Source organism: Acipenser ruthenus, chromosome 11, assembly GCF_902713425.1.
Source record: "Acipenser ruthenus chromosome 11, fAciRut3.2 maternal haplotype, whole genome shotgun sequence".
In the NCBI taxonomy this organism is placed as follows: domain Eukaryota; kingdom Metazoa; phylum Chordata; class Actinopteri; order Acipenseriformes; family Acipenseridae; genus Acipenser; species Acipenser ruthenus.
Window position 1 is genome coordinate 5,985,916 of NC_081199.1, and position 27,523 is coordinate 6,013,438.

Sequence of the window (27,523 nt, forward strand, 5' to 3'; positions counted from 1 at the left end):
CCAAAAAACTGATATGCATTTATAACAATCGGTTCAATAATTTAAAAGTATATTTTAAAATGTTAAACTGCAATACAGTACTTCTATTAAGGCATCTGTAAATAAGAAAAACAGCACGCACCTCTTGGCGCTGTCAAAACTGTATTCTGATTTCTGACAGCTGAGGAGCGGGGTTTGTTTAAGTGTCTGTTTTTCTCGTGCTTTAAAACTGTATAGAGCACAAGAGAAAACCTGGGGCAGGGCAAAAGTTAAATCACTTTTATATGAGCAGTTCCTTGGGGAAAAACACGGTGTAAATGGCTCGTCTGACGCGGAATAAATTGTGAAGTAGCGACAGGTATTGAAAACTAAAAGAAAGTTAATAAATAAATAGATAGATAAATAAGAGCTGTCGGAGCACCAATGAAAACAAATGACAGTTCTTCTACGACTAGTGCTTGTAATATATACAGTACTGGTAAACGACAACAACAAACAAATAGTGAATTACACTGTACACACAGCTAGGCCTTATCAAGACAGGTTGAAACACACTTAGTGTATAATCGTTATACCGCTATCAAGGAATATATTAGATTGCAAATGTGACATCAAAGATGCAAGGGCTCCTGTTTTCTTTCTGCTCCGCTCAGATGCCCCCAATTTTGGGATCGCGCATAGGGTCAGACGCGCGCCTCTCCACTGTGCTCCATTGCGATCCGACACAATAACAGAACACAGCCTGCCTCCTCTGCCTCCTCCTCCTCCCCTCCTCCCCTCCTCCCCTCCTCCTCCTGCACTTACCACGAACAAAGCTCCCAGAGATGTTGCATCCACATCTACACCTTTCCTAAAACATCAGAGAAATGAAATGTTGTACTCCGGAGCTGGTAAACCAGGAGTTAACTCGCGAAATCCTTGAAGACGACTGAAAAAATACACTCCTTCGGCCAACACAACCTTTCGAGACCCTTGTCTTTCTGTTGCTACAAGAACCGGAAGTACTTTCTGACTTTATTCAGGGAACTACGTCATTCTAGTACATCCTAATGATAGCCCCGGTGAACAACCAATCACACTCAAACGTTGATACTCTCGGCCCAATCAAACACTAGGGACTAAATGTGCATCGAGTCTTTGTTTCTGATGGGGAATAAAGCAATAAACATTTCAAACAATAAGAAAAACGTTAATCCTAGATAACAGACAGCTACGGTCGTGACTGTATATGCTGGCATTATATTTGAGAACAGAGAGACAGACCTGCTGTCACTGAAGCACATTTTATTGATTTTTTTGTAATTTTTTATATACAGTAATTGTTTTTATCTAATTTTTTAAAATAATAGTAAAAACATGTCTTTAAATAAAGATAAAATGATATAAAGATAAGATACACTGTAAAAAGAAAATGGTAGACATGAAAATTAAACAAGACACTCCCATATGAGCAAACAATTGGGCATCACACTGGATTGCACTGTATAAAAACAGGTTCAAGGTGAGTTCCTACTAAAAAGGGCTGCTGATGTTAAAACTATTTAAATAAATTTCGTTTTCTAAATTTTTCTTTAAAATGTTTGACAGTGCAGGCCCCTGACACACGAAGGGTTAATATGCAATGCCATTACAAATGTTTTTGGTAGAGAAGGACTCATTTGTGAATACGAACATATGTGAATTTCCTGATTTAGTTCATAATTGGGATATGTTCTTACGACTGACCACCTCAAAATATAACACGTGACAGACAATTGCACAAGCCAGTTGGCTTGTTATTTGAACTGCATACAAGAGGCAACACAGACAAAAATATTAACATGATTCAAATGTACTTTATTAAGAAATATGAGCAATAGTTTACAGCATTTATTTAGATATGACATTGGGGGAACACCCTTTTTTCATATTTAGCCCTTTTTGTTTGCATGAAAAATGCATGGGTCTTATTTGTTTTTTAGTTAGTGGAAAAATATGACTAAAATCAAAAGAAATGAGAACCAACCCATACAATACAGCATCGCTTATACAGTTAGTGTTGGACGTGGGTTTTATACAGCAAGTATGTACAACAACAAGATGATTACATCCAAGAAGATTGTATTTCTTGATACATTTTTACACAACACATGACCATTCCTGCTAAACATTTTGAAATCGGGAGAAAAGCATTCATGTTGTGATCATACGTCATACAGACCAGGTCCAGACAGCCTTCAAACTGTATCAACAAAACTGGATTTGCAGCAGCCAGGTTCAATCCTAAAACATATTCACATGACTTCTAGTGATAGGTAAAAATAAAGCACGTTTACATTAGGAAGACCCGATTTATTTAAATGATGATTGAATTATTACAAAAGACAGTACTTTTAGATGCACAAGAGTATTTATATGTGCTCATTTCCATACAAAGTATGAGCGCTTGCAATTCCCCAGCATTAGTACATGTAACTTACACCTAGTTTTCATGTTATTAAACATTTATTTTCGCTTTCCAGATAGGAGCTAAAAGTACGTTTTTTGAGAGTTTCATTGAGATGGCCATAATGGTACAGTGCCTGTACGTTACCTTACAAACACACATCAACTATCTCTCCATCGCCTGGAAATAATAGTAATAATAAAAACAAGAACCATTTCCAAACGTTTAAAATAATTCCGTTGATGCAGCAACAAAAGAAAATAAAAGCCATCATCTTCTGCAATGGCAGACGTCCTGCTGAAAAACGTCTTTCAGATGCAACCTGCTGCCGATGCTTCATAGCTGTCAAAAGAGTGATTCAGATCTCCTTTTACATTCTTTTGGTGATACCAAATAAAACCACGCCTCGGCTCCCTGGGTTGAAGGGTAATAATGCTGTGCTGGGAATGATTTTGTAAGCCAGACGCAGCAACTTTAGTACCAGTCCATTGGATGAGGGCGTCTGCAGCACAGCGGTGTTCTTTCAATCAGAGTCATTATTGCCATCCTCCTCATCGTCCTAGAAGAAATGAATACAAACCAAAAATAATACCATTTTAAACACTATGAATGGGCATAGAAAAAAATCTATATTTTACAACAAATATTGAACCTGATTTTTGTTACCAACTGTGTAATGTCAAGTGTTAAATGTATCTGTTCCCATCAGTATCACTTAACATTAGAAAAAGGGTTTGACCTTGCAGAAGTAGTAAGGTTTGCACTGCTTCAAACAAATAATGAGAACTGGACCCATTCTGAACAGCGGATGTAATCCTGAAAAAAGAATTGTACCTGGGCTTTAGCAGACTGATTCCCAGATGCTGTGGCTTCGAAGTCATGGATCGGCAATGTGCCTAGCCAGTTCACCATGGACTTCTCCTCAATTTCAGTCTGGATGATTGTGGGGTAGATGTGTTCTTCTTTAAAAGCAGCAATCCTGTCCTCCTCCTCCACCCAGTCCAGGGGTTCATGGAGCCCGTCGCTTCCGAAGCGCATGTTATACTTTTCGAAATGGACCCGCTCCAGAACCAAGCCCAGCCCTGGCGCTTTGGGAATATCCACCTTCTCCTCCCCCCAGCTCCTCTCTATGATGGAATCGGCCGCGTAGCCTTTCAATACCGCGATGACCAGGCCAATCATCTTCCTGATCTGGTGCATCATGAAGCTCTGACCTTTCACCTTGATGACGGCGAACTCCATGCCCTGCCGGGTGAAGGGTTCCTCCAGGTACATCTCCATGATGTAGCGCTTGGCACTGGGGTCCCGGGCCGCCTTCTGGGAGGTGAAGTTGTGGAAATTGTGCGTTCCTTTGTAGCAGGAGAAGAGCACATTGGCTCTCTCCAGGGTCTCCCTGTTGAGCCGGTACCCTTGGTCCTGCTTGTCGTTGTCCTTGTGTGCGAAGGCGAAGGTGGGCAGCATGTAGGAGTAGGTCCTCGAGTCACACTTGTTCTTGGAGTTAAAGCCACCAGTTACTCTTTTCAGCCCTAAAAGCATAAACAAAAGGCAAAATAGTAATTGAACTGAGTATGGGAGGCTGTTTGAGATGAGTGTTCCCAACGTATCTATGGGCAGATAAGCATGAAAAATGTATACTTAAATCAATGCAATTGATAAGACCAGTTTTAGTCTTTTTTTTTCCCTTACCTAAAATTCTGATTTGAGCAGGTAGCTGTCCATTGATCTTTTCCATTACGTCATCAATGAGCCAAAGTTTAAGAGATACAACCTGACCAGCTGCAGAAACTCCCTGTTAAAAGACCATTTAATTAAGCGTTGGTAATAGTATTATTTATAAGAATTATTGAGGCTCATATTGCACTTCATATCAATATTTGAATTTTCTATTTAAATGTACAGTAAATTAAACATGTAGATATTTTGGAAATCGTACAGGGATATCTGGGGAAAACAAATGTTTGAAATTGAATTCTTCAACTACTACTAGCATGAATGAATCAGTATCTTATGTGCAAAGTTGAAATCAATACAATTGAAGACAGATTTTTTTTTGTTTGTTTGTTGCTGTACCTTATCAGTCCTTGCGCATCTTTGGAAAGACATCTTCTTCATTTCAGTGCCATGGTTCTCTGGAATGCAGCCTGACTTGACGAGCGCATGAACTAAATCGTCTTCGATTGTCTTGAACTGGGATGAGCCCACATTTCTCTGGTAGAGCAAGAAAAACATGAAACACATATGGGGTTTAGCAATAAATCAGCTGGATTCAATTGGGCAGGGCTGCTACCTGCTCAAATAAGATACCACAACTCTACAACTCTGCTGTGTAGAAAGGGAGTGACTGAAGTTCACACAATCCTATGTGGAATGAATAAAGTGACTTATCAAAATAAGCAGAGTAAAGAAACAGATTTTCCACATACAGAATACTGCAACTGGATCCCACTGCATTAGTCTGTCCAGGACAGTGTATTGCTACAGTCTGCCATATAAGGAAGTACACTTGACTCCTTGTGTTTTAATGGCTTGTTTTTAATAGAAGTAATGCATACCTGCATGCCGTGATAGCCTTTCCCTGAATATGCCATAAGTAGAACCACCTTCCTTTTGAGAAGTTTCTTTTGCTCCTCCTTGTCGGGCTCCTCTGCGTTTGCCTTGAATCTTTTCACTCCTTTCCCGTTCTCTGCTGGTTCACTCTTCCCTTCCACGCCTCTCTTCAGGGACTCATTCCCCATCGCGGGGAGCGCTTTCAAACACTGCTCTTCACTCATTCTGCAGGTCATTCTTAACAGACAGCTGCTCTTACTTTTATCAGACCAACCTGCCAAAAATGAAAGATGAGAAACGTCTTTCACATTTACTGGGGCTGGACAAAACCTGAAACAGTAGCGTGCCCATAGACTCCCAACAGGGTTTGAGGTCACTTGGGCAGCCAGTATGGTACTTACTTCATGCAAGGAATCTGCATGCTGTTTAAATTGTTCTGGATGGATACGATAATAATGCAGCTGTACTCAAAAGTATTGACACAGTCTTGTCTTTTCAATGCGAAATGATCTGATATTATTACCACTAAGAAAATGTGGATATATATGCACTATAAACTTCAATTAGGCTAAGAACATTTCATACTTTTGAAAACAAATCATTTTAACTATTTTGGTCAATTTTTTAAAACTTTTTTAAAATTTTTATAACTTAAAAAAATACCATAAAGCATAAAAACCAACAAATGAAAAATGTTTTGCTTTAATCTTTTGATATCAACAACACTAATGTGGAGTAGTTAAATTAAATAGATAAAATAATGAGCACCACTGTCTGTATATAAAGAAATTACAATTTTTTTTTCCAGTATAAAAGCATGAATTACAATTAGTTAAACTTCATTGCCTGCTTATTTGAATGTAACTATTATTGCTATGCTCAGCCTCAACATGCATTTTAAGGTATTTAAAAAGTCACCAGTTTCTGCGTAACAGTAACACACAGATTACATCTAAAAGAATGACAGAAATCAGTGTAGTGTAGTTATGAACAGAAGAGCTGCATAGATCATAGTAAGACTTACCTGGGACACACAAAAATTGAGGTCTTGCAAATTTACTCACACTTAGACTTAATTTGAGCATTTCTTAAAAAAAAACATTAAAACAAATTAAATGCCAGTAACACCAGTAGTATTCTGCTATTGGTATTTCACATTGTAGCAAGCGTTTTATAGTATATACAAAGTGACTCGTATTATCGGTAGGTTACAACTTTGTTTTCATTAAACAAAAATGTATTTAGTAAATAAACGGTTTACATAACTGGAATATTTAGATCATGATTGCAATTTCTTACAAAACTGTTTTTTAATTTCTACTCCAGGTGCTAACCCCACACACATAAAAAACGTGACATGTTCTCTACACTGAACTATCCGTACTGGAAGAGACTGAAATGTATTGAAAGTTTATTCGGAAACTTCAGAAATGTTCTTTTTACCCCGTCAACACACAGCCCCAAGTCTTGGAATCGCCTTTCCTTCCTGCTCAATAAACCCACGTGGACCGCTTCACTAACGACCCCTAACCTTCAAAGCGCATCGCGACAGCTGAGAACACTGAACGGAAGAAGAGTATAAAATGTAACAGAGGAAGCCAAAAGGCGCCATATTGGTCACGGCAGTTATTATTATTATTATTATTTATTTCTTAGCAGACGCCCTTATCCAGGGCGATTTACAATCGTAAGCAAATACATTTCAAGTGTTACAATACAAGTAATACAATAAGAGCAAGAAATACAATAACTTTTGTTCAAGCAAAGTACAAGTGTGACAAACCACAATTCAATAATACAGCAGATAATAGTGATAGTTACATCAGGATATGATTAAATAGTGATAGTTACATCAGGATGTGATTAAATACAAAGTACTACAGGTTAAACACTTGGCAGATTACAGTATTCTGAAGTACAGGATTAAATGCAGTAAAATAGGGGGCAGATAAGAGCAAAATAAAGCACATTTACATGTGCTTGAGTTGAGTAAAGCTGCCTGCAAAAGGATTAATTCTCCTTTACAAGATACAGTAGATGTACAGTACAGTACAAACTGTATTTTTGTCATATGACGAATGTACAGTAATTACATGACGCAGATTATAAATTAATTGTTACAGTATTTTTAATTTCTTTATTTTTTAGTTCTACAGTACAAATCCCGACGAATTTCAGTTGTCAACATTGTCATCGCGCACGCCACAGTGAGCTAGTAGCACGTAGGTATGCAGTTTCTGCTACTGACACTTTCAGTAAAAATAGCATAGAACCCACAACGCATGGTATCCTTGGAAACAAAATAGATCACAATGCCTTCTTATAGAATGTTCATTCATGAGTGAGGTCATAATGATGTCATAATTCGAAATATAGGTTTCAAGAGGTTGAAATAACAGAGGCATCAAGATGTGAGCAATAGAGTCATTGTATTTTTTTTTCTTATCCAGTCCTTTTAATGTGAATAATTTTATACTGTATGGCTGTCTAAATCACACGGATTCTGCACAGTATGTGCCTTTGGCTGTCCATATTGGGAGGTGTATTATTTCTAAGCCTGGCAACAGGTAAGTCTTAATTGATATTAGGAGCAACATTTTATTCTATTAAATCACAAAATGACAAAAGAGAAGGTGTGTTTTAATGTGTTTTTATTTCATAACTAAAGAGTTGTATTATTATTATTATTATTATTATTATTATTATTATTATTATTATTATTATGTTTGTTGTTGATGGTGTTGTTGTAAGCACATTATCTAAAAACTGCTTTTCACTGAGAAAATACAACAAACTTGATTTAAATGCATACAACTGTATCTACTAAACCATTATCCTTTCTTTATTTTTTTAGCTGTTAATATTAAAAACATTATGTTTCAAAAAAACAATCTTGATGTGAAAGAAGGGGAAAAGCTTGTAATTCCATGCAGATTCTGGACAGAAACACCAGCAAAGCCTAATGATGTCAGACTAGAATGGGAGTACGCCATACTGCGAAACAGTGCCTTCCTCCCTGTTTACCAGGTGGCTGACGCTGTTCTGGAGTCCGTCCCGACACCAAACCCGTTCCACGGCAGAGCACACATGATCATACCCACAATCCCTGAAGGAGACTGTTCACTCATCATCAACCCAACGCTTGCCAGTGACACTGGACGATTCAAGCTGAACATATACAGTGACGGTGCTAAAAAAACTTCCCCAGTCGTTCAGATTTATGTCAGAAGCCAATTTCACGGTAAAAAAAAGATTCTAATATAGTACTTACAGTGCATATAATATGTAAACTAATACTCAGCTGTATTCACCATGAGTTATATACGATACAGTATGTACAATATATAATGTTCAGGGAGCTGTAAGGAAGTAACTCCTGGCTCTTGACAATTGAAACAATGTACTTAACTGAAGGGAGTTCTGAAACCCAGGACTGGGAGCAGGACTAGTGCGAGTTTCGGATACTCAGTAGTAGCACATGATAGATCCTCCTGAGTACTTCTCACAGTAATGCACTAAGCCTTAATCTTGCAACTTTAGGAACTGGCCTGAGTTTTCCAAGAGGAGATGAACCAGCACCAGAACCCCCGACAGCAGCAGCAGAGGCTCCCCCTCCTCCAGAACCACCTCCCCCCGAGTATGCCCCAGATCCAGCCCTTCGAGCTCATAACCCCCCACCCCCGCCAAAGGTAGGTGGTGGTGGTGTTGATAAAGACGACAACAGCTGCATGGACATTGCCGAAGTGGACAGCGGCATTATTGAAATAGCCAAGGTGATCAGAGCCATCCTGAAAAAGACTGGGCTCACTTTGGAGATGTTCGTGTACGCAGTGGGAAGTTTATGCGGAATTCTCTTCATCGGAAACGTAATTACTGCCATGATGTGGTAAGTACCATATTGGCAGCTGGCTTTCATTTAGAAAGATATACATGGCTCAGAATTGCTCGCTGTAAATGAGATATAGAACCACAGTGATTCTATTCTGCTTAAATAGCTTTAAACAAAAACCAATAGAGTAAGAGTTGAAATGCTGTATGTAGTGAAGTCTTGTGATGTGGTTTTGTTTTTAACTCTTTCTGTTACCAATTGTACAGGAGCTGCAGTACAAGCAGTAAGGAGGAAATATCCGAAGAAGGCTCTCTACTGGGAGACTGATTGACTTGTACTGCCCATTGCACCAGCCATGACATTCTGTATTTGAGGCTGTAGGAATAACTGATATTATTGATTTTATGGGACATTCTGGAGCTTTGCAACACCTCTCTACCCTATCAGAGTCACTAATCATCAAAGAATGGTGTGCCTCCCTCCAGAACAGTAAGCGCTTTGCAGACGAATCACTTGTGTAATCAGTGCCTGCCCATGGTAGCCCTTCACCCTACACACATATTCTGGCTGATGTAAAGTCGCTTGCGGTATAGCCACACTTACTGTGACTTATCTAGCCGACTGAATTCTGGTAGAGGCACAGAACAAGCCACTGCTGAAGCCCACATGCCATTGTTAATTAGTTTTGAGTGTTAACATCATCAAGCTATACAATGCTGAACACAGTTTTATAGCTTCTCATAGTGTCCCATAAATTTCCAATATGAAATTAAAGAATGAAGCTACCCTGCCCCCCACCCTCCTTTCAGCCACTTCCCATAATCCTTTACCCTTTATTTTTGTGCTCAGCTGAACAGTCCTTTACTGCAGCAGTACACTGTTCAGAACTTTTGGTGTGATTCGTCTAGCAGTCATACAGTAAAAATGAAAAACATTACACATCATTACTCATACTTGACTGTAAATTATTTTATGTTCCAAATGTTGATAACTGCACAGAAAACTAGAAGTAACAGAATAAAAGCAAGCAGCTTGAGCCACTGGCAACTACAGTATCAGTTGTGTGTAATCATGTCGTCATAATGAGATTCTGGAATGCATGCTTAGTGATCTCACAATGATGTCATAATCCATCAGTACAATAGATAGCAACGGTTGTGCTTTTAAATAAAAGAGGACATGCGAGGAACAGGGTTGTTGTGCATTTTTTTTACATTCTTTTTCAACATGTTATAGTAATCATTTCTACATGGATGGCTTTATTATAATTTCTACAACTGGACAACTGTGTCAGGGATATTATTACTATTAAGCCTGGTAATAGGTTTGTATGTTTTTTTTATTTTTTACTATACTGGATAATGTTATATTGATTAAGATTCTGGTGTGCGATTCCCATTGCAGATATACTATGATCAGACTTACACAATGCATAATGAATATGTAAGATCCTCCAACTTTAACTGATAGAAAAAAAAACATGAAGAGACGGAATACAATACATATTTCTAATACAATTAAACAAATACCAGTTGAAGGAGCATATTACAAATAAAGAGATGTCAACAGATGAACTAAACCACTGTATTACATTCTAAAAACTTGTGTTTAATTAAACAAACAGACATTTGAAATATTTCTAATGTAAAAGGGTTGTATTACATAGAAAGATATCCAGAGGCCTGTTACTTTCAATTACCTAAATCATGTTACATTATCATAGGGTTACCATGTGGCTCCAGATTAACCGGACGCTATGAGACAGAACGGGATTTCAGACTTGCCCCTAAATTGAAATAAATGAAGGTGTAAATGAACCATCCTTAGCTACAATTAAGAATGGTGCTTAAATACACGCATGCGCGTCAAATAATTGTATTATACCAAGAATGAATTGCAGCCAGTCGCTATTTTTTTCTGTTTGTTAAAATTCAATCGCCCATATTATTCTGCAAATACAATTTCATCATCATCTCGTTGCTCTATCGATAAATTAGCTATTTGTTCATTAAGATCTGATCAGAAGCAGCTGATCAGTGTGAATTGTTTGCTGCACCCAAGCAATTCCACCACAGCAGGATTAATCTCAGCAAAGGTGGAGCTCATTTATAAGTGAATTACTTTCAATTTAGGGGGAATTTTGAAATTCCGGTCTGTCTCAAAGTGTCCGGTTAATCTGGAGCCATATGGTAACCCTAATTATCACCATTACATAAACAACTTTCTTTCTTTCTTTCTTTCTTTTTTTTAGCTAATAATATTAAAAGCCTTACACTTGAAAAAACATACTTTGTAGTAATAGAAGGACAAAGACTTTTAATTCCATGTAGATTCCAGACAGACCAACCAGCAAAACCAACTGATTTCATCTTAGCGTGGGAGTACTCCAGGCTGAGAAATGGTGCCTTCCTCCCTATTTACAAGGTGGCTGACACAGTTCTGGAGTCTGTCCCGACACCAAACCCTTTCCAGAGCAGAGCGCTGATGTTCATACCCTTGATCCCTGAAGGGGACTGTTCAAGCATCATCAACCCGGTCTTGGCAAACGACACAGGATTTTTCCAGCTGAATCTATACAGTTATGGGGAACCAAAAAAGACTTCTACGATAGTGCACATTCACGTTAATGGAACCTCACAAGGTAACATAAAAACTCTCTTCTAATGATCTCTTAAAGGTTTGAGCAGTAAGTTTAGTAAGGTAGAATATCCAAACGTAGAGAACACTGTATAGGTTCATCATGCTTCTCAGGGTTCAATATATTAAAGCACTATATAGAAGTACACAGTTCTGTAGAGGGAGCTCTTTAGGCTGCTTTCAAATGGAAAGGATCAGATAGTCTATACAGGGAGGGTCACACAGAGGGAATTTTACAAGACTTTGATTGAAACCTGTAGCCCTCACATGCATTTTTGTTTTTACCCCCTCAAGCAACTTCCCCTCCAGATGAAGTGGCCCCAAGTCCCCCTCCTGCCCCTTCACAAGATCCAGATGAAGTGGCCCCAAGTCCCCCCCTCCCACTTCACAACCTCCAGATGAACTGGCCCCACCTCCACCAAGTGAAATTGCTCCCCCTCCACAAACCCCCAAATGAGATGGCCCCAGCATACACCCCTGCTCCCCGCCTCCTGTCCCTCCTCCTCAGCCCTATAATCCCTCGCAATCAGTCAGGGGTAGTGGAGCCATTGATGTCGAAGGCTGCCAGGATTTCAAGGAAATTGACAGTGAACTTGTGGAGATCTACAGAGGGATTCGACTTATTCAAAAGAAGACTGGAATCAAGATAAAAATCCTTGCTTACACAGTGGGAAGTGTTTGCACTCTTCTTCTCGCTGGCACCATTGCCAGTATGTTTATGTGGTAAGTCCTGCGGACTCTTATGCTTCCAGTACTGTGTCATAATTGGTCAGAGATGCGATTGAATCTCTCAGTCATTAATTCAATGTTTTTATTTTCCTCCTCTCCTACCATCACCTAATCTAGCTGCTGTATGTATAATAGGCAGTAGCGAACTATTGCCATCACCCTCATTCTCAGAAGAAGAGGAAGAAGAAGATGATGAAGAAGGAGTAGAAGGAGGTTTAGGAAAGGGAGGAGGAGAGGGAGGAGAAGGAGGCGAGGAAGGAGGTTTAGGAAACGGAGGAGCAGATGGAGGAGGAGTAAGAGAGGGAGGAGAAGGAGAGGGAGGAGGAGGAGGAGGTTTAGGAAACAGGAGAAGAGGGAGGAGGAGTAAGAGAGGGAGGAGGAGGAGGAGGAGGCAAGGAAGAAGGTTTAGGAAAGGAAGGAGCAGAGGGAGGAGCAGTAAGAGAGGGCCCATTTTATTACCGGCAATATTAGGTTAGGTCACTGTTTGCCCTGATCACAAGCTTGACATGATGTGTCACATGACTCCACAAAGTGCTGGAAGGTGTCTCCATTGTAATATGTTTTTGTACTTTGTTTCTGCCACAGGAGCCACGAAGGATGATACAATGTGGCAGGAGCTGCAGTTTCTCCAGGATGAAATTGGACACCAGAAGTCCTTAATTAAACCCAAGCATGATGCCTAGAGAGCGGAGAGCCAGAGCCTGCAGCTGGGAGGTGGTGACCTTTTACCGGGGCAAGGAGCCAGCAAACAGGAGCTCCCCAGGAGAGACACGACCGCCGTGCCTCTGCAGCTGCCAGGCTCAACACAACTCATGCTTTTAAATAGTAATCACGCATTAAAAATGCAGCTTACACAAATCCACGTGGGGAAATATGTTCCTCAGCGCTGCAGGGCTTGAATATAAATGGGAACGACAGTAGGAGTAATAAAACAAAAAAGCACAAGTATGTTAAAAAGCTGCCCAATATAAACGTGTTCTTAAAGCCTAAGTCCTGCTGTTTGTCTCAGGCAGTACACTTTATTATTTAAAATGCATTGTGTACATGGTTTGTAGCAGATGTGAAGATGGGCTTGAAAGATGCAGCTGAATATTTGAGAAGACGCCATGCCCTTGTCATGAAGGGACTTTAGCTTAGCTCCGGCTGTGCTTGGTGCATGCTGAATTAATATTAAAAAATATCAACACTTCAAGAGATCCCAGTCGACCACCAGCTGTCACTGTTGCCCCAAGTAAAGATAATATATTCTACGACATGAGATGCCACCTGCGGTAAAGTGTGGCCAGAACTGATGAGGACAGAGGCTGCATCACAAGCATATGTATCCTTCTCATTGCTTCAATGCTGCTCAACCCTGTCTGATGGGTTGTGTGTGTCAGCTGCCTAGCCCCTGGAGCACAGGCTTAAGCTTCCAGAAAGGAGCTGATTCTGTTGTGAGCAGCTTGAGATAGAAGCACATGAGTCACGGCTTGTTTAACAAACACAGACAGCAACCCTCCTTAGCCAGGCCCGTCTCTCCAACAACACGGCCTGCCTCTCCCCTCACACCACTGTAATCTTCTTCTATCCCAGGGTATCAGTCTTACGCATTCATTTAACCTGAGACTTGATCTCCTGGAGTGCCAGTAATATTGTGGTATTTGCAGAATGTCTGTGTGGTTCCACTTTTAATTGAGGTTCATTAGTGCCACGCAGCGTGAGGCCTTGTTAGAACAGATTTATATTCTACTTGTAGTTTCAGGAAATTGTTTTCCTGGTATAATATATTATTCTGTTTTTTATTCAGCTATCCCCAGAGGTAAAATCGTTTTTAATGATGATCCTGGGCCACCAGTAATCACCCAATATTTACAACTTATCCAAGATGGGTCTGCAGTCAGATAATAAAATGATCTCTGGTCTGATCTCAAACTCCTGCCATTGATTGTTGAGACAAGGTACGGACGCAGAATAAGACAGATCATTGACTGAAACATTTCAATAGAGTCGGCTCTCATTCATTCCCATTACATACACATTGCATTAATAGTATAAGAAAACTACAGGCTTGTAATATTTTTTACACCACTGGACCTAATCTGTACTAAGCATGCATACCACATTTCAAGCAAGATTACCATCGTTATTAGAAAATGTGTCCAAAAAATAAATAAATAAAAACCAACTGGAATTCTAAAACAAACCAGAAACTTTTTAAGACTACTTGCAAGTCTGTAAATGAATAGCCAGCACAGATGTTGAATTTGCTGGGGATGTCTGCCTTCCTAGGGCACTACATGCCAGTACTATAAATTGAGTACAAGTTAGATAAATCAGGATGCAATATCACTGCAGCAAGATGCTCAATGTGAATTGGTTGTCAGTGCTATCGTAGTAATATTATCAATGTTTCCTGTTAGATGAATAGAGGATTTCTAAAGAGATTAAACTTTTAACACCCCCCCCCCCTTCCGTTCTGAGGTTCTGTTTTTTTTTTTGCACCTCAGAGGTGGCGACTCTATGGACTGTCCAGTCATGTGACAAGATTACTACCTTCGCTCCTCTAAAAACACCTTTCCTCTATAAATGCGTGTGCTCAGGCTATAGAATTGAGTGTTTTAAAGGTGTGCTCCTGGCAGCTTCCCAGTCACCTGAAGAATTTCTCTTGCCGTAATGATTCACCAAACTCAAATCACAAGGAAGCGACCGTGAACTATTTTACAAATACGCATGGTGGCGCTTATGTGGCTTTAAAACTCAGATCGGAGCATTAAATTGGGAAGATGCCACGGACCAGATCCTCAACCCCCCTCCGGACACATAATGGACAACTGAGACGGCATGACTTTAAATCAAGGGCCTATTCAGTGTGAAGCACATTAGGAATTTTTTTTAATGTTCTTATGTAGAGCCTATTTAGGATCTGGGAAACTGTCCACTAAGCTAAGGCACAAAGCTTTTCTCCCCAGCGAGCCCAGCTGCAGCAGATTCGCCTCCAGAGAAGGTTGTTCGTTTTGCTCTGTTACTGATTCTCAGATATTGAAATACAAATAGCTGCATTTGCCTTTCAGTTTATTAACAAAAACCCAACAAACAAACGACTAATTTTAAAATGACCTTATTGTAATAGACTTTTTTTTTTTTTCTTTTTCTGATGCTTTGGATTCCCATAGGTTTCCTACCACAGACAACATGCACTCCTTTTACGATTTTGAAAGACTTCAAATCATGTCCCCCCCTAATTCAGTGATTATACTGCTTGTCCACTGCAGCACTGGTTCTCAAACTATTAGAACCTCGCCCCCCCTTCCTCTTGTCTGTGGTATTTGACGTCCCCCCAGGATATAGTCTGTGCCCCCCAGTTTGAGAACCACTGCAGTAGAGGTTGACTGATGCTATATGAGCCCTTTAGATATTATGGTATGAACCACAGACTCAGAAAAAGATGCACAACAGCCCTCCGATTGTTAAATTACATTTTATACTTTATTTGTGTTGCAGTTCAAAGCAAAAAAAAAGGGTTACATCACAGACAATGAAATGAGAAATTAAAAAAACACATTAAAAAAAATGGTCAAGCTTTGTTTCAAAGGATACATAACATTACAAACCTGAACACATTATATATATATACTCTTTCTTTTTTTGTTTGTTTAGCATTCCTTATATCTATAAAGCAATAAATACTCATTTACAGAACTTATTTACAAGCTAGGGGTTAGATAAAATATTTGCTAATAGAAAATATAGCAAAACAAGTCATATATAAGCACAGTAGCAAATTTTCAAGTATTATGAAAACAATATACATTGGTTTGGTGAATTGTAAACCACATACACAGCAGTACGTGTTAAATGTGGGCGTCCACGGTACATTCATTTTCATCAACAGCTCGAAAGGAATAATGCTGGGCACAATTCCAATACCTTCACTTATAACCCAGTTTTAATCCTGGAGCTCATCATTCACAACTCCACTCATCAACCCATAATGTCAACTGGCAACTCATTCACTTCAAACAAATCCGAATTCGGAACCTGAATTTCCCTTTTGTGACCTCACACTGTGGCCACAGTTATCACCCAATTGCATCAGACTGATGTAGCCAGTGTACTTTAAGAGCTGATATTTCAGTAACAAATAAAACTGATAAATACACCTATTGCAGAAAATACATGCATGGCCTCTTTTCATTTAGTTTAAACTGTGATCTAGGAAAAATGTATATTAACTCACTATTTATTTTTTCTAAGAATATGTTTGCCCAGCCAACACACTCTTTCCACAAATGTATACTTAATTAAAATCTGCTGCCGTTTCCTCCAACACACATGCAAATCTAAGCATACACTCAAAACCTAAAAATCACTCTAGCAAAAACAAAATACATGCGACTACAAACAAACTTGTAAAAACACTCACATATATATAAGTTTAGTTTAGTTTACACTGGCAAAAAAAATTAATAAAAAAACAAACAAACAAACAAAAAAACACCACGCACGCACGTTGCCACACCCACAAACAAATACAAAACTTGGAAAAAATAGAACACAAAATGTGTTCCAAGTTCAGCTCAAAACAAACAGGGCAGCTTTTCTGTGTCTGCTGGTAACATTAATATGTCAACGAAGAGTACCAATTTATTTACTAGTAGTGCAACAAAACAGGAGGGACAGAGCATGGTTAGTGACTCAAGACGCCTGTATCTGGAGCCTGTTTATACACCAACGCATGCAGAAACTGACACTCCGGCCGAGCACCAGTTTGGGAATTGAATTTGGGCTGTGCAGTAGGTCCTTGCAGATCTCAGCTCGTGCATAGCAGGAGAATCACTTTCTACAGACATTTGAGGGGAGGAGGGGGAGAGGGAGAAAACCCCCTAATGATTGGCCTCATCTGCAGACAACAGAACCAGCTTTTTTTTCGCAGTAAGGCGGGAGGACAAGCAGTTGAAAAAAGTTAAAAAGAAAAAAAAAAAAAAATGTAAAAAAAAAAAAAAATCTGAAATATTTTCTTTCATTGATAGCTTATAAAGTCTCCCAATACTGTAGCACATGGCCCACTGGCAGCCTGTATTTTGATACGATTTTAAAACTAACACCTGCTCAGTTTCATTCTAAACTTCTTTCCAATGCGTTTTCTTAACTTTGAAACATATCCGGAGGTACAGAACTAGCATTAAAGTGCTGGCATTAAAGTACTCTTGTGTGTCAATTCCGTAGGCAATATGAAACAGTAAAGCAGGGTGGAACATCAATTTTAATTGTTTTTAGCTCTTAAACATTTGCAGACTTCAAAGTTAGCTATAACCAGTGTTGGGCACCACTGTAATAGATTCACTTTAAACCTGCGCTACTTTCTAGTGCACTTTAGTGGTCCTTTAGCAGTAGCAGGATTGGTTTGCTGTAATCATTTAACAACACCTTTGGACTGTGAAACTGTCTACAAAGCAGCAGTCAGAAAGGATGCCTATTGGGGGCTCCCGAGTGGCGCATCCAGTAAAGGTGCTTCGTGTGGAGTGCAGGATGCGCCCTATAGCCTGGATGTCGCCGGTTCGAGTCCAGGTTATTCCTTTTCCGACCGAGGACGGGAGCTCCCAGGGGGCGGCGCACAATTGGCCGAGCGCCGCCCTGGGGGAGGGAGGGTTAGGTCGGCCAGGGTGTCCTCAGCTCACCGCGCACCAGCGACCCCTGTGGTCTGGCAGGGCACCTGCGGCCTTGCCTGTAAGCTGCCCCTCCGACGCTGTAGCTCTGGGTGGCTGCACGGTGAGTTTGCAGCGTGTAAAAAAAGCATGCGGCTAACGGCACACACTTTGGAGGACAGCGTGTGCCATTAGCGACTACTAAATTAAAAAAAGAAAGAAAGGAAGCCTACTGAAGGATGTTCTTCAGCTTTTGAACCCTCTAGGGGACTTCCTTTGGCTGTAGCCACTGGGCACATGGCTACAGTGTATCGGGGGTACAATAGAAAAAAATGGGTGGCAAATTCTGTAGATTTAGTAGTACTATGATGCGTTTAAACTGGCATCACATACAAGTATTTAAGGTGCTCCTCTTAACAGACTAGTTTAGTGTGTTTCAGTTTGTGTGGGATCGAACGGCTACAATTCCTTCTGCATTTCCTTAAGCCACTTTACAGCACTGTCTTGATTTCTCTTCCTGGTTTTAGTACCAGGGAGGGAACCACCATACCCTATTTCTGAATGAATAACTAATTTAGGAATTGATAACAGAGTAGATAGTAGGAATAAAAGTCATCTTAAAAATAACTAAATACAATTTAAAATAAAAACGAACGATAGGGGATTCTCTATATCCTGATGGGCCAAACCAGACTGAAAGCAAAACACAAGCTTCAAATAAAACTCTTATTCCTTGATTAAACGTGATTTTGCAATGTTAGCTTCTACTTGGTGTTTCAAATTGTCCACTTCAGACTGATACCCAGCACCACCACAGGCACTGGGATACTGTAACGCATTGGTCTTGATACACTGGCATACCTTCAATTTGATTTTAAGCACTGGTCGTACATGATTACTATGCATGCATGCATGCATGCAGGTCTGTTTGTGAACAAGGAGAGGATCCCTACATTCTCTGCCAACGTGTCCTCCATAAAGATGGGATCTTACAGCATTGCTGGAATCTATCACTGTAGTTCTCATGTCTATGTTGAGTTGACACCATTTTGAGCAGAATGACGGCTTTACACTGGAACATGAATCATTTGCTTTTACAGTCTTGTTGAATATTAGCGCTACTTGTTAACTACGTCACCCCATAAAGTGAGTAGATTTTGTTATCAAGTCTTGGCTTCACCCTTTTTTTTTTTACATTTAAATTTATTTTTTAAACCAACCTAAAAAGTTTCAATTACCCCCCCCCCCCCCCCCCAAATTTGAAGGGGTTACAAATTTTGGAATTATTCCTCATTTATCAAGGTTTATTTAATTTCCTCTAAATATACTCTTCCCCACAAACAGAAGAAACCAGATTATTTGAAGGTGACTGGTTTCTTTATATATATATATATATTTAAAAAAAAAACCCAAAAAAAACCACACACACACTAAGAGAAGCAAACAAAAGCCTTCCGCCCTTCCAACAGGAAACAGTCCCAACAGTGGCTTTCGAAATAACTGTTTCTTTCAAGTCAGAAACTCAAACAAGCTGTCCTCCCAACACAGTAGTAGAGAGAAAAAAAAGTGTTAGGAGTGCCTTAGGGCAGTGTTTGATATAGAACTACCACAAAAAAAAAAGATACAAGTGAAGAGAGTCAGACAGAACGTAAGTGTACAAATCGGTCTCTCATCTGGTAACTGGCCTTTAGTTTAAAACGTATTAAATGCACCCAACTCCGGCAGCAGCTCTGCGCTTTGAGTGAGGATGTTCGTGTGATATTCACTACAGTTCCACTGAGAGACAGAGCCAGGAGATAAAGCGGAGGAGAGTAGCTTTCTTGAGTATCTTCTTAAAATTCTGTTAGAAGTACCCCAACTTAGGTCTGTTTTCATGTCTGTTGCTTTACCAGTTACATTCTACGCTAAATCTTTATATTATATATTTATTGGTAATGGTCAGCGCTGTCGACATGTAAACAGAACATCACCTGTGCGGCCTTCATACACAGGGCTGCAAATCAGCACCACTTTCTTCCTTTGACGAAGCCCAACTTACAAGCTGCTCAAGCAGGCAAATCTCCAAGGAGACTGTGCCCTTTAAGAAAGAACAAGTGCTTCTGTCTCCAACACGCAGGAAAAGGATTTCATTTACATCAAACCGGCTTGGAGAAGAAGCAAGATTGAAGAGAAAGACAGCGAGAAGTAGTTGCAGGACAGTGAGAAGTAGTTGCAGGAGAGCGAGAGCGAGAGCGATTGCCTTGTGTCCTGTGGCAGGCACATAGCTGGGGCCAAAGGTGGTAGAAAATGTTCCGGTCAGTGGTGCAGGAAGTCATCAAGCAGAGTGTCCTGACTGCAGTGCAGAAAGTCTTCTTTCAATACACAGCTTGCCTAAAGAGAGAGGGAGGGGGGAAGAGAGAAATGCTTAAGCATCACACAGTAACCTGCCCTGGGAACAAACAGCAGCTGTGTTGTTGTTTATGACCTCTACATGCTAAGCCGTTCATGACAGTGGCTGTGCTTGTCAGATTACAGGACTCTCTCTGTATCCTTCAACGTGTTTAACCCGGGCTTACTCAAAATCAAGGCTTTTCCTTGGCGTAGGTAAAAGTTTCACACAAAATCGATCTCAGAAAGCTTTAGAAGCTACGCATGGTTTGAACACAGCCACAGATATTAAATCAGGACTGGCATCGTTGAAGTCTCAGAACTGCAGACAGGGGAGATCCCAGGGAAAACGCCTATAGAGCTGGGTAGCTGAACCTCAAAGTGAAGTCTCTAAACTAGCTGAAAACTACTTACAACTCCTAACAAACTGTTACTATTATACATATGAAATCAATCTCCTGCATTTCTGCTGTTGACAAACAATAATCCCTTTACACGTCATTTTTATTACCTTTAGAAACCAACACAGGGAGTTCCTATAGTGGGTAACTTCTTTTTTTATTCTGCATTTTCTTTTGAAAATGGTCACTCACATTTGCTGATGTTTTCCACATCGGCCTGCTCATTGATGATGAGAGACAGCCCTTCCATCAGCAGCAGAGCCTTGTGGTATCTCTGTACCGACGCCTCACCATGGTGGAACATCTCATCCAGAGCAGCGGACTGAATCTGTCACCATAGCAACAAACACCATCACAAAAACTGTGTCTGCGTCTTTCACGTAAAACTAAACTCATGTTGAAAACCACTGGCGTACAACGCTCGTGCACAAAGATCAAAGTGACAGTTCTGTGATTCTGAGATACAGAAACAATTCAAAAGGGTCTGAACCCCCGCTAACCAAATAAAAAAACACTGCAACAACCAATTTCCATAACCAACGCGCCAGTGGCTAGTGTATTTTTGTATGTAAAAGTATACAGTATAAATACGACAGTGGCATTTAGATCAGTCACTGTTAAAATCAATTGTTAATACCACATCTAAAAGCTCAGTATTTTCTTGATTTCTACGCACCATTGTTCATTTTACATGCCTCCTCTTTACTGCTTGTTGATCTAATTATACATTCATTAAACCATCATTAAAACTTGTAACAGTGGCTGTGGATATCTGAGCATTGGCTGTATAATTAAAGGAGGAGGATATGAAATGCAGCTGTACCATGTGGACGGTGTGGTTGTAGATGAGCTTGTCTGCGGTGATGCTGTTGATCCGGTCCATCAGCTTCTGCTTGTCGTAGAAGAACCTCTGCAGGCGGGCATTGAGGGAGCGGCAGGACGATACGCTCGACTTGTACAGCTCGTTCAGCTTCTTTACCACTGTGCAGAGAGGGAGATCCCCCGTCAGCACACACACCCACCCAGGTCTCTCTCTCCCAGGACAGGGAGACCCCGTCAGCACACACACCCACCCAGGTCTCTCTCTCCCAGGACAGGGAGACCCCGTCAGCACACACACCCACCCAGGTCTCTCTCTCCCAGGACAGGGAGACCCCGTCAGCACACACACCCACCCAGGTCTCTCTCTCCCAGGACAGGGAGACCCCGTCAGCACACACACCCACCCAGGTCTCTCTCTCCCAGGACAGAGAGACTCCGTCAGCACACACACCCACCCAGGTCTCTCTCTCCCAGGACAGAGAGACTCCGTCAGCACACACACCCACCCAGGTCTCTCTCTCCCAGGACAGGGAGACCCCGTCAGCACACACACCCACCCAGGTCTCTCTCTCCCAGGACAGAGAGACCCCGTCAGCACACACACACACCCAGGTCTCTCTCTCCCAGGACAGAGAGACTCCGTCAGCACACACACCCACCCAGGTCTCTCTCTCCCAGGACAGGGAGACCCCGTCAGCACACACACCCACCCAGGTCTCTCTCTCCCAGGACAGAGAGACCCCGTCAGCACACACACCCACCCAGGTCTCTCTCTCCCAGGACAGGGAGACCCCGTCAGCACACACACCCACCCAGGAACTCGTATGACATGCAAAGTGGATGTCAAAGTGGGTAACTAATACACTGCTGTGTTAACAGGCCAGGATAATGAATCTTAAGGAAAAGCTTAAACGGAGCAAAACCTTCAGCAAGGCCCCCCCGTTACAAATCTCATGAGCACATTGAGGGGTGGGGAGCGGAGTTATATAGGATTCCATCTGTTTTTCTGCTCTATTATAACTGAATCGTTATTAGTGTTTTATTGAGGTGTCTCCTGACCTTGCTTGACGGTGGTAGAGGGACAGAGCTTTCCTTGTTTGATGCTTTCCATGGCTGTGTGCAGAGAGGCAGAGAGAAGCTCTGTGGTCTTCATATACAGGACCAGCTGCTCTGCGTAACTGTCAGGAAAGAGAACAGATAGAACCAGGGGTGAAGGACTGCTTCTCAGTATCTTCAGATCAATGCTAATAGTTTCTTTGTTAAAAGTGTCCCAGCTTTCCAGGGCTGCAGCTAGCTAGGATTGTGTGCTCCTCACCTCCACTCCCTGCTCAGAAGGCTGATCTGGTCGGCCACCATGCTCTCCTGAAGCTGGAAGGATGATGTCACCGAGCTGCCCCCTTCCGTGACAATGCCCTTGGTGGCAGCGATCTCCATCACGCAGTGAACGAAGGCCAGTGTGAAGCGCAGGCTCCGCAGAGTCTCTGTGTGCTCCTGCTGCAAGGGGAGAGGAAGAGGAGGGTTACCCTTTGGGGTCCATTCAATGGATCTTCTACAACACAGCAGCCCTGCCAAGAAAGCCTTACTACTGAAATACTTCAACAGCATCTTAGTGTTTCAATACACTTTCTGAACACCACTAGTACTGAAGGACCACCTTTCTCTAGTGCAAACTCCCCTGCATGTTGAAATCACCTGGATATTAAATACCCCAATAAGATTAGTAGTCCTTGAAAGTTCAAGAGAAGTTCAAACATTATTTAGAGAATGAAAGGGTGTTCAATACCACCCGTTTTGATCAACTTATTCGTCTGGTGTCCACTATTGATTTCACAAGATGTTTTTTTTTCAAAGGAGGATTGGCTTTGTTTCCAACTAATCGGTTCAAACTAAAATTGGTCCTAATGTATCCTGGCTGATCCACACTGTTAGTCCTTAATATGAATACGGATCACACTGCTCTCCTCTGTGGACTTTGTTACTCTTTACACTGGTATGCGCTGATCCTGCTCAAATGCCAAGCTTTAGAATAAAGAATGGGAGGTTTCTGTTGAGCTAGAAGGCAGAGCCTGACCTCTCATTGTTCAACATACAAACACAGAGAGCAGCTGGCTGTCCAAGCCTGAAAGCCAGAAATGAGAGAGACCAGGGGCTTGGGTCAGCTCAAATCCTGCATCCCAGCAAGATCCATCTACCTATTTTTTTGCTTTTGTCATTGCAACAAAATACACTCATTGACCCAGATACGACAATTCCTTTCAGCACTGTTTTGCTCAGATTAATTCGGCTTACATAGCAAATGATTCCCTGGCCGGGGGAAAAAAAAAAGGAACATTTTGCTCCATTTTTAGGTTAAGCTAATTAATGGAAGTGTAGCACTTGGCAGGGGTTGCCGAGGGCCCAGGCGCTGCACGGACTCGTCATATCTGGGTGGAAGAGAATGCAAGAGACAAGTGCTTTTGCAGTCCCTACACTGCAGTTATAAGCTGAAGATTTCCCTGTCTACTGCTGAATCCAGCTTCATGTGTTCATCCCCTGCTATTTGCAGTGGTAATGAGATGTTTTTTTCTTAAGGATAAGAAAGGGTAATAGATTACAAAATGCTGCCCATGATTCCTAGCTTCACCCGCTCACCTCCATTAGGGTCTCCTCAGGAAGCTCAGGGGCTTCAAAGGTCACTCCACCCTCAAGACTGGCCGCCACAGGGTCACTGAAGCCATATCGGAGACTGGAAGGACCCTCGCAGCCGTCTGCGCATGTGCCTGTCAAGAACTGTCTGCCACTGAAGGACCCTCCTGAACTCAAAGAGCTAGAGGAGCCAACTGTACAAAGGAAAAAAGCACATTTTTAAATGGAACAAGGAAAGCAAGTCTGCAGGCAGTAACTTTAACCACCTGCTTTAAAAATAACTGCCTTTTTAGACCCGATTGAACTGTGAGAGCCAAAAAGTGAAATGTTCTTGCTACTCCTAAGCAGGATGGATTTAAAATGAGTTCTGTTAATAAAATAGAAATGTATAAAAATAGATTTTTCCCTTGCAGACTACACTTTTAAATCAATGCAGGTTACCCGAGAACATCCTGGTCCTGTTTGTCTGTGGAGGGGTGCTGCCGCTGGGAGGGGACCCCACAGTGAACACCACAGGAGCCGGGCAGCCAGACCCCACCACCATCACACCAGAGTGCAGGTCTGCACCATCCCCACTGGGGGGCGCTGTGGGGAACACAATGCCACACATATAAATATAAAATTGAAACAACAAAAATATTAACAAGCTAAAACAAACTCTTGGTATAACTAACTTAAGTAAGGACTGTGTTGTTCTTAAAAAGGTTGATCTAAAAATCCATTGTCTTGAAGGCATATGAAAGGGCTGCTTGGAGAATAATCATTTGTTTTATTTAACCAGCAGAGGTTTTCATTACCGCAAATCACCACAAAGAGAATAATATGACAGCGGGCCGATTGTATCAAACACACGCCATACCTGTATCCATTGGCCTCTCTGTGTTCAGACTCTCACGGCTACCACTATCCAGCACCTGCCCTCCGAAGGCTGCTTTCAACAGCATTTCAGACAGCCTCCCGGCAGAGAGAGACCTAAGGGGCAGGCAGGTCAGACAGGTTACAGTACTGCCACACACAGCAACAAGTGCCTGCTTTCACTGCCTTGCCCTGAAGGCAGTAACGTTTTGGACGGATAAGAGAACTAAAATGAGTGAAGTACATGGCGATGACATCTGACAAGTCAGGAGGTGTTGATCAAACAGACAAAGCTGGCAGGCATTCCGCAACAATGCACAGCACCTGCATGTGGAGAGGCTCACAATGTACCCAATTAAAAATACTGTTTAATTTTAGGAACTCCACCCTAGGAACTGTTTTCCACCCTCATGTACCCTATCCTATTACGATACAACTATACAAGCAGTGCAAACCAAGCTTTGAAATACAATTCAATTAAAAGCACAAATTAGGATCAACCACAAAAGGTGCAGCATTATCTCCGCCAAATCAACTCCCTTTCAAAACTAAAAAAGTCAAATCATACCTGCCAAAGGCTCCTTTGTTCTCCTCCACGGGCCTCATGCTAGGGCCGGTCTGCTGGCAGAAAGGCTGGCCCAACTCCTTCAGATCCGGGATGGTTCTGTTGCGTGTCGGGGTGAGGACCAGGCCCTGCTGGGCCAGTAAGGTGACCAGGTTCTGGGAGCTGGGGGGTTTGTGGAACTCAAACGGAGGCATGGCCTGGGGAGGGAAGACACAGCTGACCTGTTATTCACCTGGGCTCAGCAACAGGGATGCAGGTAATGAGTCTCATATTGGTGTGGTCACCCATATAGATTTACTCAAAATATATGATATCTATCTATCTACAACACTATATTTTAGCTCAGAATTCAAAAGATACATTTCTAATTCTTTAGTGCTTGTATTTCTTTGTCTGTTAAGCTGTGATTGGATTGCTCACCTTGGTGGGGGAGCCCAGGATGGTTGGCAGGGGGCTCCTATGCACGAGTTCAGAGAGTTTGGGAGAGGAGCGCAGCTGGCGGCCAGGCTGCAGGGAGGGGACCTGCTGGGGCTGGCTGCACTGCCGGTGCACCACAGGGTCCGAGTGCTGCTTCTTTATCTTCTGCCTGCAGAAGTTTGCGCCACCCTCTGACAGGTTGGGGGCGCTGTGGAGCCGGGAGCCCATGCCGTGCCGAGGCAGGTGCTCAGGTACAGTCAGGCCTGCATAGATACAACAAACAAGGTCATGAAATGTAGATGTAAAACAGTGACTAGACGATAAAAATGAATGTCTTACTGATAAAACATTTTTATAGGAGGAAGCGCCAATAGTCACAGCAAGAAAGAAATAGATACTTTGCATGCAAGCAGGTTCCTTGACCAAGAAGATGGTTAAATGCTCTTAGCATGTCAGCAATGTGTGCTCACTTCACTCTACCAAGCCTCCTGCATTATCAGTTCTCTTCTGGCACCACATTATTTCCCTGGAGAGCGACAGACAGATTTTAAAAGAGCAGCAAGCCCCTGGACTGGGACCAAAGCTGCAGAGCTCTCTGTCCAAATCAGGGTGATGAAGAGGAATCACTTCTTTAGTTACTCAAATGCATTAAGCCCGTTTAATGCTGTAATCAGGTTACGTCAAAATCTATTCTCTTAGCTTCTAATGTGAACAAATTGATTCATCACACAGTGACTACCGTGTGTGTGTGTGTGTGTGTTGATGGGGCCAAATCAGTGAAAATCACCTGTAGATGAGAACTAAAAACGACTAAAATAATGTAATGCAGTGTAACCACAGAATATAGGTATTGAACTGCGACTCTGATTAAAGCCTGCTCACCTCCACCCTGTAGCCTACTCCGAGTCTCTGATCCCAGGGGAAAGGTCTGGCCAGGCACCTCTGGGATGGTGCCAACTTTGAAGAAAATACATTTAAAACTGAAATTACTATTATTGTATTTCACTACAAAACCGCCCAGACGTAGAGCTGGCACGGTTGTAAAAAAAAAACACCACCCAGATTGCACCCGTTAAATCAAGGTTTTCCCCGACTAGGAGAGCTTTTTCACACCTAAAAACGGTCAGAGTCAGTCAGTGGACTGGATGGAAGCAGAGGCTCGAGCTCGAGCAGACACTGAGGCTTTGTCATAATAAATCATCATGACCTCATGAACACAGCTAATTAGAAGGGTTCATTCAAGCACAGAGCAGAACATGTTTGTGCTAAACATCTTGAAGAGGCCTGGGACAGCCAGGACTAAGTGCAGGTGTGTGATGGGATGCTCCTACCTTGTGGAGACGGCTGATAGGGTTTGGAGCCCCCAGCTGAGAGTCTGCGGGAGCTGAAGGCTGTTCCGTGGTCTCCTGGGAAGGGTGGCGAGGTCCCGCTCCTCCCAAATCCCAAGGGGCTAGCACTGCTGGACTTTCTCACTGGTGGTCCTGATCTGAACAGTGGGAGGACAGAGATATCTATTAACAAAATGACACAGACCCCCAGCTACAAGACCACGCTAATTTACCTAATGTAATCATTTCAACACTCAGACCAGTAAACGAATATACTTATATGAATATCAATGCCCTGAAGCAATTTAATTAGTCATCCTGGGGTAGCCTTTCGCTACAAAAGTTACTTAATGAAATGAAAAAAGTGAATTAG

The 27,523-nt window shown here is 41.8% G+C and overlaps 4 protein-coding genes across 23 annotated transcripts in view; 1 reads left to right on the forward strand and 3 right to left on the reverse strand.

Moving 5' to 3' along the window:
* Positions 1-981, reverse strand: part of LOC117426488 (E1A-binding protein p400-like) — a 30,272-nt gene extending 29,291 nt beyond the window's left edge. For all 15 annotated transcript variants that reach the window (XM_059033113.1, XM_059033108.1, XM_059033110.1 and 12 more), the window contains exon 1: positions 784-981. The gene's annotated coding sequence lies outside the window, so the exon portion shown is untranslated. The remainder of the gene's footprint in view (positions 1-783) is intronic.
* Positions 982-1,794: 813 nt separating this feature from the next.
* On the reverse strand, positions 1,795-6,518 carry LOC117426444 (pseudouridylate synthase 1 homolog). Of its 3 annotated transcripts, none has more exons than XM_059033117.1 (7): positions 6,395-6,518; positions 5,976-6,038; positions 4,957-5,225; positions 4,475-4,612; positions 4,091-4,193; positions 3,239-3,930; positions 1,795-2,963 (listed from the first exon to the last, which is right to left on the reverse strand). In XM_059033117.1, exons 2-7 carry the CDS (start codon positions 6,034-6,036, stop codon positions 2,928-2,930), a joined length of 1,299 nt encoding a protein of 432 aa, XP_058889100.1. In that variant the 5' UTR covers positions 6,037-6,038; positions 6,395-6,518; the 3' UTR covers positions 1,795-2,927. The 3 variants fall into 3 exon arrangements, with proteins under 3 accessions (XP_058889100.1, XP_058889101.1, XP_033899902.3); XM_059033118.1 differs by having other exon boundaries at positions 5,976-5,998; positions 6,395-6,517; XM_034044011.3 differs by lacking the exon at positions 5,976-6,038 and having other exon boundaries at positions 6,395-6,517.
* Positions 6,519-6,904: 386 nt separating this feature from the next.
* On the forward strand, positions 6,905-9,965 carry LOC117426200 (uncharacterized). The gene is made up of 4 exons (XM_059033119.1): positions 6,905-7,518; positions 7,806-8,192; positions 8,492-8,837; positions 9,047-9,965. Exons 1-4 carry the CDS (start codon positions 7,464-7,466, stop codon positions 9,105-9,107), a joined length of 849 nt encoding a protein of 282 aa, XP_058889102.1. The 5' UTR covers positions 6,905-7,463; the 3' UTR covers positions 9,108-9,965.
* Positions 9,966-15,589: 5,624 nt separating this feature from the next.
* Positions 15,590-27,523, reverse strand: part of LOC131739397 (serine/threonine-protein kinase ULK1-like) — a 34,582-nt gene continuing 22,648 nt past the window's right edge. For 3 of the 4 annotated variants that reach the window (XM_059033122.1, XM_059033120.1, XM_059033123.1), the window contains 12 exons: positions 27,154-27,308; positions 26,705-26,779; positions 25,826-26,085; positions 25,409-25,602; positions 24,845-24,957; positions 24,427-24,570; positions 23,992-24,179; positions 22,676-22,854; positions 22,420-22,538; positions 21,362-21,519; positions 20,731-20,866; positions 15,590-20,140 (listed from right to left, as the gene is read on the reverse strand). In XM_059033122.1, the coding sequence (XP_058889105.1) occupies positions 20,085-20,140; positions 20,731-20,866; positions 21,362-21,519; positions 22,420-22,538; positions 22,676-22,854; positions 23,992-24,179; positions 24,427-24,570; positions 24,845-24,957; positions 25,409-25,602; positions 25,826-26,085; positions 26,705-26,779; positions 27,154-27,308 (1,777 nt within the window). In that variant the 3' untranslated portion in view covers positions 15,590-20,084. The remainder of the gene's footprint in view (positions 20,141-20,730; positions 20,867-21,361; positions 21,520-22,419; positions 22,539-22,675; positions 22,855-23,991; positions 24,180-24,426; positions 24,571-24,844; positions 24,958-25,408; positions 25,603-25,825; positions 26,086-26,704; positions 26,780-27,153; positions 27,309-27,523) is intronic. The other variant, XM_059033121.1, reaches the window with a different exon arrangement.

Excerpts from the sequence above, each read along its gene's own strand:
- LOC117426200 (XM_059033119.1), top strand. The coding sequence starts at position 7,464 with ATGTGCCTTTGGCTGTCCATATTGGGAGGTGTATTATTTCTAAGCCTG. Across the intron at positions 7,519-7,805 it reads ATTTCTAAGCCTGGCAACAG|CTGTTAATATTAAAAACATT; the intron begins GTAAGTCTTAAT and ends TTATTTTTTTAG. Across the intron at positions 8,838-9,046 it reads GTAATTACTGCCATGATGTG|GAGCTGCAGTACAAGCAGTA; the intron begins GTAAGTACCATA and ends CCAATTGTACAG.
- LOC117426444 (XM_059033117.1), bottom strand. The coding sequence starts at position 6,036 with ATGCTCAAATTAAGTCTAAGTGTGAGTAAATTTGCAAGACCTCAATTT. Across the intron at positions 4,613-4,956 it reads AAGGCTATCACGGCATGCAG|AGAAATGTGGGCTCATCCCA; the intron begins GTATGCATTACT and ends TTGCTCTACCAG. Across the intron at positions 2,964-3,238 it reads ATCAGTCTGCTAAAGCCCAG|GACGATGAGGAGGATGGCAA; the intron begins GTACAATTCTTT and ends CATTTCTTCTAG.